The 11,583-nt window shown below is 39.1% G+C and overlaps 1 protein-coding gene and 1 long non-coding RNA gene across 2 annotated transcripts; one reads left to right on the plus strand and one right to left on the minus strand.

The window, feature by feature from the left end:
• Positions 1-3,467: 3,467 nt before the first annotated feature.
• LOC134209306 (uncharacterized) lies at positions 3,468-6,548 on the minus strand. The gene is made up of 4 exons (XR_009978747.1): positions 6,327-6,548; positions 4,069-4,252; positions 3,819-4,012; positions 3,468-3,754 (listed from the first exon to the last, which is right to left on the minus strand). It is a non-coding gene; the product is annotated as an uncharacterized LOC134209306 (long non-coding RNA).
• Positions 6,549-10,014: 3,466 nt separating this feature from the next.
• LOC134209310 (proteasome subunit alpha type-7-1) lies at positions 10,015-11,056 on the plus strand. Its single transcript, XM_062685304.1, has 2 exons — positions 10,015-10,236; positions 10,301-11,056. Exons 1-2 carry the CDS (start codon positions 10,135-10,137, stop codon positions 10,946-10,948), a joined length of 750 nt encoding a protein of 249 aa, XP_062541288.1. The 5' UTR covers positions 10,015-10,134; the 3' UTR covers positions 10,949-11,056.
• Positions 11,057-11,583: the final 527 nt, after the last annotated feature.

Consider the following 11,583-nt stretch of genomic DNA (forward strand, 5'->3'; position numbering starts at 1 on the left):
GGAGGGTTAAAATTTAATTATTTAGCTAGGAAATAGGCACAATGAAGCTTTATTTTACTTCCGAAAACTGAATCTTTGTCCAGACTAAGTAAGATACACCGCTACAAAGCAAGACCATGCTGAAGTTGGCTGGGTTCGATTCCCGTTCCGGTCTAGGAAATTTTCGAGATGGAAATTTTTCTGATTTCCTTGGGCATGAATGTATCATCGTGTTAGCTTCATGGTATACAAATGCAGAAATGGAAACTCGGCTTAGAATCCTCGCAGTTAACAACTGTGCAAGTGCTTAATGAACATTAAGATGCTAGGCGGCAATGTCCCAGTGGGGGATGTAATGCCAATAAGAAGAAAACGAAGATACTGACTCATAGGTATTCGTTTTCAACCACAGCAAAATAGGTGAAGTTCGTAGATCAATATGTCGGTTTATTACAATCATAGTACTTTAATAAATCTTTTGGAAACAATTCTACCTGAATGATCTTATCAGTGACATAACAAGCAACATAACTTGAGGCATAAAACTCCTCATCCCTTTTGCCACAATTAGTAAGAAAAACCCTTTTCCCTATATGAATTACTTACTTATGACACTCCGGGGTTATTCGTACCTATTCGTACCACAGTGCAAGTTTTCCCCAAGTCTATCATCTTGTACCATCCTGGAATAGCGTAGAAAACTGTGGTCTTGTACCACAAGCGTACCTTTGGTATAATATGTGCATACAGCCATATTTGCGAAAAAAAAACTCCTCAACTAATAAAATAATAAAATAAAATGGTTTGCGTTCAAGTTAATAATTATAATTATATTTGATAGTGTTTCAAATTATTGATACATTTATAGGCTATATCTGAAGCGTTGTAAATTTATTAAATTTTTATTTTGCTTTTGTCGGGGACAATGCCTTTATATCGGCTATAGTTTAAAGTTTAACCCTTTATAAGGCAGACGAATCTAAACAATAAATTAACGAAAACAACAATAGGACACAATGTTGACATGTTATTAAACTCAAATGTATGCTTGTTATACATTAAACAATTCAGAAACATTGAAAAATGGGTGGCAATATTGTTGCCACTGCCCGTCAAGCGGGACAACATTGGTGGCAATATAGTTGCCACTGCCCGGCAAGCGGGAAAACAGGCAACAACAAAAATAAAGATTTTTTTAAATTAGATTTTACGTAAAACAAGTCAAATCAAGGCACGTTTCATTTTTTGGTGAAGAGTCCTAGTCGGAAAACGCATTATAAATGAAAACTTTTTTTTTGCGCTTTCGTTCCCCAGGGGGACCGTCGATTTCGTCAAAAATCCAAAAACCAAATATACAGAAAGGCAAAGCTTTTTTCATGCTAACCGTGTAATAATCTAACACAGGAGATTCAAAATAATTAATAATAACGGGAAAAAATATATCTTTGTCGTTTTTTTAACGAATTATAACTGAAAATCCTTTTTCCACTCGAAACTTACGATATGTTCGAAAAAAAATTGTTCTCAAATTGCCATTTCAATTTTTTTTATGGCTCAAATTCATGTGGGGTGTTACTATAGTATGTATAGGAAGCAAATAAAGCCACTACATGGGAAATAATAAGTAGAGCTCTTGTTAATAAATAGAAAAACATATAATATGTTGGTGGCAATATAGTTGCCACTGCCTTATAAAGGGTTAATAGTTCGCGAGGTTATAACGGAGGAAAAAAAGCATAATAGTAGAAAAATTAGGATCTCCCATTCTGCCCCGGATGGCGATCTGCTCGTTCTTGCCTATCCTCAATCTGAAACTAATGTAAACTAATTGAATAAAGTGGAAAATAATGGCCATCTTGATCTATAACTGTACCCTGATAGGCGACCGAACGTCCGCAGTCGAATAATCCTTCTAATCGCCTCCCTCCACCTGGTCCTCCCGGTTACCATCACCACAACCACTGCCGTTGCCGAAACGCACAAGGTGAATAGGAAATGTCAAGTTTCAAATCCTCGCAGCAGCATAGCGTGTAGGAAAAGCGATCACTAATAGCAGCTCCTGTGTTGTACACCTGTGAAATCAGTTGTTTCTATGACGGTAGTCGGAGTGGAAAGGGTATCCTGGTTGCGACCAGCCATTTGGTCGTATTCACACTCATTTTCTAGGCACTCGTGTAGTTATCGGAATCGATTCAAGTCTTGAAGTGACATAGGCTTTGATGACCTTCGAGGTGTGTCCAGGTAGCAGTGGCTCTAACAGTGAACTTTATGGAAGTTAATCCGGGTTGTTTTAGAGTAATTTTCGACAGTAACAAACTCTTATTAATCCTACATGTAGCGCTCTCTCCCCATTCTTCAAAGACAGAGGTGCCACATGTTCACCAGCAAGATCGTTGAAATATCAGGTTCGCTACCCAAGCAACCAGAAGTTCGGATAAGAAGGGCTGTTTTGGCTTAATCAGCTCTCATTTTAAGTAATTTTTTGTATGTAACGGAACTTTAAGTGAACTTTAAAGTTCCGTTAAGGATGCATGGAACTTGATGTGAACCATAGTGAACCAATTAGTTCGGTTAAGAGTAAATTTAAGTAAAATCTGAACTTCTGGTTGCTTGGGTAACTCCGACGTAGCTTTCCATTTCATATCCCAAACTTATTTCACGGCTGAAGCACACATATATTTTACTGGCTAGTCAACTAGGATCAGTACTAAAAACCATCTTCATTTCTACCGACATGCATGCTCTATGTCCGGCAACGATATACACCGGATTTACCGTACACGCAGCCTTCAGTTGAGTACGCTTTGCATAGTTCTATTTGACGAGTCAACTTACGCATCACGCCGGAAACCGAAATCTCACAGCTACCAGCAACGAGTTATGTCCTACCAAGGTTATTGTTTTGATTCTTCTGAAAAGAATCACAGGAATCAAGGGTTACAATTCATTATTATCACATAATTTGAGTTACCAACAACGTATAGGAGAACCCACCAAAAGCACATCCTGATATTTTTGTCCGAAACCTTCACCGATTTCACGGAATCGTTCTCCGAGACCCGAGAGTGTACGGAAGAATTTTAGAAAAAATGCTTTGATATGCCTGAAAGGCCGTACACGCTTAGACTGGATAATCTAAAATTCGGTAAAAATTACCGATAATCGAACTAAAGTGCACATACCTAAAATGTAGGTAATCATCGATTACCTAAATGTAGGTAATGGTGGTGAACAAGAATTATCGTTATAAATTACCGTTTTTAATCGTTATTTTTTACCGAAAAAAAGGTTTTTATTTTATATTTTGGTCCTGCGAAAACGATAAAAAATTACCTTGGGATCGGTAAATTTCACCGAAAATTAGGTTTTTATTCTTTATTTTGATTTTGAAAATGAAAGTGGAAATAATATTCATTACCCGGATTTAATCTTAATGTATTCAAAATAAAGAAAAACATTCTACTATCTATCTCACGTTCCCAGTTTCATCCTGTTCAGGCAGATTTGAATTGCTACGCAAATATGTGTTTTGGTAGGATGAAATTGGGACAGTGAGATGTCAAATGGAAGCCCAACAAACATTTTTTTTTATTAGTTGCCACATTTATCACTCATGTTAGAGTGGGACTCGCGATGCGAAACATTTCCGGCTGAAATCTTATTCGGAACAGGCTGCAAAAAACAACAGGGAATCTGGAATCGCTGGAATCTATTTTGAGAATGTTGAAGTTGACTCCGGGAAACGCGGTGGTTTCATGTAACTTTTTTCGGTTTTCTGTAATGGAAAATGTTCCTGAATATTGCGTACTAAAACCAACTTCTGCCAATCAGCTACTCACCCTCCTTTTTTACTCAAGTTTGGCTTGCCAGGTTGGATGGATCTTATCAGCCGGAAGAGATAGACTTCGGGATCCGGAATGGACGGAACTAAAAGTTCAGATGCCCACCATAGACGGATGTGTCGATATGGAGAATCCTGCTGTACAAACATATTGCGGTTCTATGCGGCAAACCTTTGACAATTATCGAAATTCTGAAAATGAAAATGTTGCGGTCAAAAGCCGTCTTTTTATAGAATCATCCATTTACCTTTATTTTTGATTAATAAAAATCCGGAAGCTCGGGGCAGGGAGAGGCCGTCAAAAATATCAGTAAAATCGGGAGCAGCGACTCACCGGCGGAATATCAGCAGCAATAGATTCGTTTTTAACTAAGTCCATAAAGAACTATTTTAAGGTAAAAAATAACGTCCTCGTCAGAAAACCTCAAATACCTAAAAGTCGGTAAAAACTAACGTTAATTATCGTTAATTTTTACCGATATTTGTAGTAAACATACAATACCTAATTTTAGGTAAAATGAAAACCTAATTTTAGGTAATCTTATCTAAGCGTGTATATAAAACGTACACAAAAGTTGAGGTTAGATATCTGTCAAAACTGACAGCGAAAAAGTCTACACTAACCAAAACACTTTAAAGTAAATTTACCATAAATGTGAGTAATACACACTAGCGCCTCTGGCGGTGCTGGTCTCGTCAGCTCTTCTGGGTTGCATGAATTTTTAATCGGTTCTTCGGGACACTCACGTCCCGGTTATTAGTTCCTGGTTCAACTATGTTGACCGCCTGAGACGTCACGGAGAAGTATAAGTCAATAACGCTCTTCAATTTACGACCAGGTTGTCGACAACGATTGACCGCGTGGAATAAGCCATCCGAACTCACCAGAAGAAAGCGTCCCAGTCTAATTTGTGATTGCGATTGAGATTTTCAATATTTATTAGACTTGTCGTTTTATAACGTGTGTGTATTGGAGCTGACGCCGAAACGACTTTGGTTCCAAGGTATGTCACGGTAGATGTTGATTCCAAACAGCGGATATTGCAGGGCGCCTTTTCCGGTACTTGATGATATTCCGGACTCTCGGGTAAAGAGGGCCGCGATGCAATTGTCCGATGATTTGAGTGGCTCTGTAGATTCAGGCTAATATATAAAGAACATATATAAAGACACTTCGGAAACAAGGTGGTTGTCCATTTGAGACGACGATTCAAAACAAATTAGACATCGATTGCTTCAGACTAGGATTTCAAGTTTAAACAACTACGTAATCAGCGAAGCGTTACGAGATCAGTTCACCAGTGGTGGGATTTCCAGAAATAAGTGGCCAAGTTGCGAACAGAAAAGCACTCGTCGTCACTCCCGAAAACATCCCGAGAAGAATTAAAGCGAATAAGTTGGTCCTGATCAGTGAATTCCGCAATTGAGTTCCGCCCGAACAGGTCATGGTTTTCTCAGTCCAGTCTTGTAAAAGCTTCTGCTGGATTTAACTTCGGTAAATATTCCATAATTGGATATTTCCATTAATTGAATCAACTGCTAAAATCGATTAATTTGTTATATAGATTGGCTGAAATTCGTTTTGAAACCACGAAGAATTCAATATGCACTGTGGAAAGTTGCTTATCAGCTTCGAAGATAATCACTGTAGTGGCATACTTTTTTGTCTTTGTCCTTTTGTCCCTATATCATATAGCCAATGATTCAACCTAAAAGAAAGCGAAATTATTAAATGACGAAGCAAATCATAAATTTATCTCCAATCTGTTCCTAAAACACCACCGACATCGACCAAAAATAATAAATAAACAAATGCGACAAATACCCATGACTACGGTAAAAAATTAGAACAAATTTAAATTCAATTTGGATTGCTTAGTTTTACTGGGTACCGATGGGTACCAAAGAGCTTAGTACACAGGAACCATGAAATGAGTACTAATTTGCTCCGACCCCAACATCTTGATAATTATATCTATGGTATAATGTATTCCAAGTCCTGTTGTATTTCTATTGTAAAACAATAGAAACAGTAATTGAAAACATTTAAAACACAATGTTTTCTATTGTTTTGTCGCTCGAAATCATCCCATTGAAGAACCGTAAAATCAATTGTTTTGCTCCGAATTTTGTATGGAAAATTTTCGATTTTTTTATTGTAAAGATACATAACAACCCCCCTTTTTAATTGTAAAAGTCCCATTTGCCATTCATTTTATCGTGGAAAACCATTATTTCTCATGTGATTTTATTGTCAAAATTCCATTATATTCAATGGTAAAAATTATATTTTAAATGGTGTTGTAACAATAAAATTTATGATTTTTTAATGATATTTTTTATCCGGGATGATAGAGAACTGATTTGGAATGCTATACCCCATGATAAATTTCTTTTAGAAAGCTCCAAATCCGGGGAGCACTGGCTCTGATGATGCATTTCAACTTGTTCTACACAGCTGATTTAGTAACCAACACGAAAGGAGCGAAAACAAAGTGAGAATTACCATTTTTCTGTGGGGGCTGCCTATGCCTACTGCCTAACAGTTTTTGCCTCCCTTTTATCGTCGTTCGTTATCTATTGAGAGCGATTTCTGCAATCCCTGCGCAAGATATAAATCCGAAACTTCATTTCTGAACAATTTGCGTAAGCAAAACTTTTAATTACTAGTTTTAGGAAATAAGAAAAATCCAACCGTACTACCACGAACCGTACTACTAGCGAATAGATATCTTTAAATCTGCTACCAATTCACTTCTGTAGCACATTTGCACGTAGAATCAAATTCTTACTTTAGAAATTATTTCTGACTGCGATAAATAACTAATATTTGTTTATTAATAAGAGTATTTTACGGCTGTACTGATATGATTCACATTTTCCGCTAATCCCCTTCCTCTGTCACATGACACTGTAACGTCATGCTGATTGTCATATGATCTGTCCCGACATTTACGGGCGGTACCGAACACACTCCGTTGTGCTCTGTGGTTCCGCAACAGCTACCTTAACCCTCTGCGCGTTTCGAAGGGACTCGAGAATGCCCCTGAAACTCGAACTACGCACATCACCCGATCCATCGTCGCTTGATCCTCGGCTTGATCAACCATAATATGGTTGTTTATCCAAAAATCCGTTTTCGTGCATTAGTTGCCATAGCTCGATCGATTGTATCATATGCGCGGCTTTGAAGTCGATAAATAGATGATGTGTAGGCACGTTGTTAGTTGTATCCAGCTTTCCACGCTTGGTAATGGTGGCTTGTCAGTGGGTAAAAATCAATCGGTCACTGTACTGTTTGACACTAGCTGGAGGAAAGCTCACTGGCGTTCCTGGGTGAGGGGAAGGGAAAAAAGGCCTTTTCGCCAGTGAGTTTTCCTCCAGCTAGTCTGTCATAAGACGAGTTTAAACAATCCCATTGAATTCCACCACTTAATTGTATCCTGACAGATACGTATTTAGACCTCAACAGTAAGGCCGTCTTCAGTGTCTCGTACTTGACTCGACTTGAAGAAAATGATCGCACTATTTATACTATGCGTAGGTATAATAATTTATCTAGGTACTTATCTTACTACGGTGCTTATTTCTACTCGCTTGATGCGCTTAATGCTTAGGTATAAACTTGAAGAGCCAGGAGCTACCATTTCCTTGATCTTTATTCAACAACCGCGTTTGTACCTGTCGGTAGATTTCCAAGCTCTCAGCAACATCAAGTTTCCACGGAGAAGAGACATTTCTTAAAATTTTAATGTTTGATGTCGTAATTGAATGATTTTCCTGATATACATGTTCAGCTACCTTAGACCTAAACTCATAATTTAATCCCTTATCAGTTTCCCTCTTAGCCTTATCGCTTGGAAGCGATAAACAACGTGCACAAAGACATCAAATTCACCCACGAGGAGGAAAAGGAAGGTAAATTACCTTTCTTGGATCTACTGGTTATCAAGGGAACAAATGCAACATTAGACTTCGAAATCTACAGGAAGCCCACCAACACCATGAGAGTCATCCCATACACATCAAATCATTCGTATCAGCACAAAATGGCAGCTTTTCATCACATGATCCACAGGATGCAGACGATTCCCCTGAGCGAAGAAGGAAAACGAAGGAGCTACAACACATCTTGGAAACAGCGAGGATCAATGGATACAAGGAAAGAACAATACAAGCAATCATCAACAAGAAGCAGAGGAACCTACGGAAAAACGAACTGACAACACTAACACCGATCGATGAACCGCTGAAGAGGGTATCAGTCCCCTATGATCGACACATCACCCACCAGCTACGCCATCGACTGAGGAAATTCGGCATCGATTTAGTATTCTCCAGCAGAAGAAATCAACTGAAGACACTGTTGGGCTCCACAAAGGATAGAGTAGAAATGTTAAATAAGGCCGGGGTTTATCAAATTAATTGTTCACAGTGTGATAAAGTATATGTAGGTCAAACAAAAAGATCGTTAGATGTAAGGTTCAAAGAACATATTGCAGAAGTAAGTAAGGCTAAGAGGGAAACTGATAAGGGATTAAATTATGAGTTTAGGTCTAAGGTAGCTGAACATGTATATCAGGAAAATCATTCAATTACGACATCAAACATTAAAATTTTAAGAAATGTCTCTTCTCCGTGGAAACTTGATGTTGCTGAGAGCTTGGAAATCTACCGACAGGTACAAACGCGGTTGTTGAATAAAGATCAAGGAAATGGTAGCTCCTGGCTCTTCAAGTTTATACCTAAGCATTAAGCGCATCAAGCGAGTAGAAATAAGCACCGTAGTAAGATAACTACCTAGATAAATTATTATACCTACGCATAGTATAAATAGTGTAAGCTGCGATCATTTTCTTCAAGTCGAGTCAAGTACAAGACACTGAAGACGGCCTTACTGTTGAGGTCGAAATACGTATCTGTCAGGATACAATTAAGTGGTGGAATTCAATGGGATTGTTTAAACTCGTCTTATGACAGATGAAAGCATTCCACTAAAAAGCTCAAAATGATTTTCTTATCACTCCAGCTAGTGTCAAAAAGTACAGTGACCGTTTGATTTTTACATACCGATAAGCCGCCATTACCGAGCGTGGAATGCTGGATTCGCGGCATTTCTGCAATACCTGACGACACGAAATACAATACAATAGCAGACACGAAAGACCATCACCTTGCCGTAAAGGTAGCCTCACACCTCGGGAATTTGGTCCACGGATTTTTTCCCCATGTATTTTTGCATATGCGATGTTTTCGGGATTTGGGCACGGAAAATCAAAATCCCGGCCCCATTTAAATAACACGGGGACCAAAATCCGGCAAAAAATTTTCCCGAGGTGTAAGGTAGCCTTAACCCTCTGCATTTTAAATGGGGCCGGGATTTTGATTTTCCGTCCCACAATCCCGAAAACATCGCATATGTAAAAATACGTGAGGAAAAATTCCGCGGACCAAATTCCCGAGGTGTGGTAGCCCTCCTGGTATTTGGTCAGCTGTTGTTTTTCAGCCGGCCGATCTGCTGCTGGGTTTCCTGAGGATTCAGAGCCGGAAGTCGCATATCCTGCGAGCGTGCTCCTAGGTTCATTACCATATACCGTCACCGTTGTCTGCCACATCGCCATTGCTATAGCGAACAAATAGGTAGTGTGTGGTGACGTGCAGCTCGGAGTGATCTCTTTCCGCCAGTATTTAAGTCTTCACAGGTAGAAGCCTCGTCCATTAATACCACCAATTTAAAATTTTCTTTTACGTTCCTTTTTTTCAAATAGCGTGGTTTTTTATGTCGTTTTTTTTTTCGTTTGACATGGAGCTACGTAAAAAAACCTTAGTGTATAACCTTTGAAAAAATATTTTAAATTGTTGAATAAAGTTATAGATTGATTATTTAAAGTTATTTGAAGCGAAATGGATTTGGCGCCAATTTTCTCGCGACCAAAGTTTAACTATCGAACTGTCAAATCTAACCATGCTCCGGAGCAGGGTTATTTTTAACCACGGAGAAATAACCATCGAACTGTCAAATTTTAACTAAAAGTTAAACGAATCGGTGGAATGGTTCACATCGTTAATATTTTCGGTGTTATTTATTTATTTTGAAAGTCTCTTTCTTGTGAAAAGGCCTCAATGCCCCTTCAGCAATCGACGTCCTTGATCACCAACACATGCGCATATTTTTTGACAGATTCATTGTTTGCTGCATCGGCATCGGCGACATCAAAAAATAATAAAAATCATCCAGCACCGTCAGCGGCGGAAGAGTCATTCAAGTTTGCTTAAATTTTGTTGATTGTAGTTGCACTTTATTAGTGAAAATCATGTCTGCCAGATACGATCGGGCTGTAACTGTTTTTTCGCCGGATGGTCACTTGCTACAAGTGGAATACGCCCAGGAAGCTGTTCGAAAGGGATCTACTGCCGTAAGTTTTGAATAACCTCAAATCTGTTATGTACAATCTTTTGCATGTCATTGTTCGTTTTCAGGTCGGTGTCCGAGGAAAGGATGTAGTCGTTCTGGGAGTTGAAAAAAAGTCTGTTGCAAAGTTACAAGAGGAACGAACAGTTCGGAAAATTTGTCTATTAGACCATCATGTAGTGATGGCATTTGCGGGGCTCACAGCCGATGCTCGTATTTTGATTAATCGAGCCCAAGTGGAATGCCAGAGTCACAAACTGAATGTCGAAGATCCGGTTACCTTGGAATATATTACCCGATTCATTGCCGGGCTGAAACAAAAGTATACCCAGAGCAACGGAAGAAGACCATTCGGAATTTCTTGCCTCATTGGCGGATTCGATTACGATGGGCAGCCTCACTTGTATCAGACGGAACCGTCCGGAATTTATTACGAATGGAAGGCAAATGCTACGGGTCGATCGGCTAAAACTGTGCGGGAGTTTTTGGAGAAGTACTACAGTCCGGAGCAGGTGGATACTGAAGATGGAGCAATTAAGCTGGCCATCAAAGCTCTGCTGGAAGTGGTCCAATCCGGGCAGAAAAATCTGGAAGTTGCAGTTATGAAGCGGAATCAGCCAATGCAGATGCTGGATGCGGAAACCATCGAGAAGTATGTTGCTATCATTGAGAAGGAGAAGGAGGAGGAAGCGGAAAAGAAGAAGCAGAAGAAGTAAGCGCTTGGTGTAGGTAAGAATCGGTACTTTACTTTCATATTCGTAACGAATAATGTCGGAATAAATTTACATCTGTTTCAAATACAAAACTTATAGGAACAAAAGGAACTATTATGCTTGAGTATAGTTGTATATACTGGTATTTGATGGTGTCCGAACGGCCAATAACCCTACTAGTTGTGTGTTTATTTTTTCGTGTATTATAAAATGTAATAAGAAAACACTCAAGAGAGGTCGAAATAGCCCTTTAGGGTGATAGGTCACATATTTTTTTTATCAATTCTCAATAATTCAACAAGAACGCCGGAACGTAACAACAACAAACTCCTCATCAGTAGCAGCCAGTCGCGAGAAATATTACTTGTGTATACTACACTAGAGTGGCCCAAGCTTATATGGAAAAAGTGAAAAGTCTGGAATTTCAAACTTTGCACCCTTAAATGACAGTTTGGGGGTCCCAGAAGCTCCCCTGAAAATTTCAGCTCATTCGGTCCAGTGGTTGGCGTGCGCAAATGACTCAAAGTTTGTATGGGAAAAGTGATCCAAATGTATGGGGAAACGCAACCGTTTCAGTTTTTTGCATCTAGGTAGCGCTGTAGTCGACGGATTCCTGTTGTGGACAAAATGTAGAACCT

This window comes from Armigeres subalbatus, chromosome 1 (genome assembly GCF_024139115.2).
Source record: "Armigeres subalbatus isolate Guangzhou_Male chromosome 1, GZ_Asu_2, whole genome shotgun sequence".
Taxonomy (NCBI): domain Eukaryota; kingdom Metazoa; phylum Arthropoda; class Insecta; order Diptera; family Culicidae; genus Armigeres; species Armigeres subalbatus.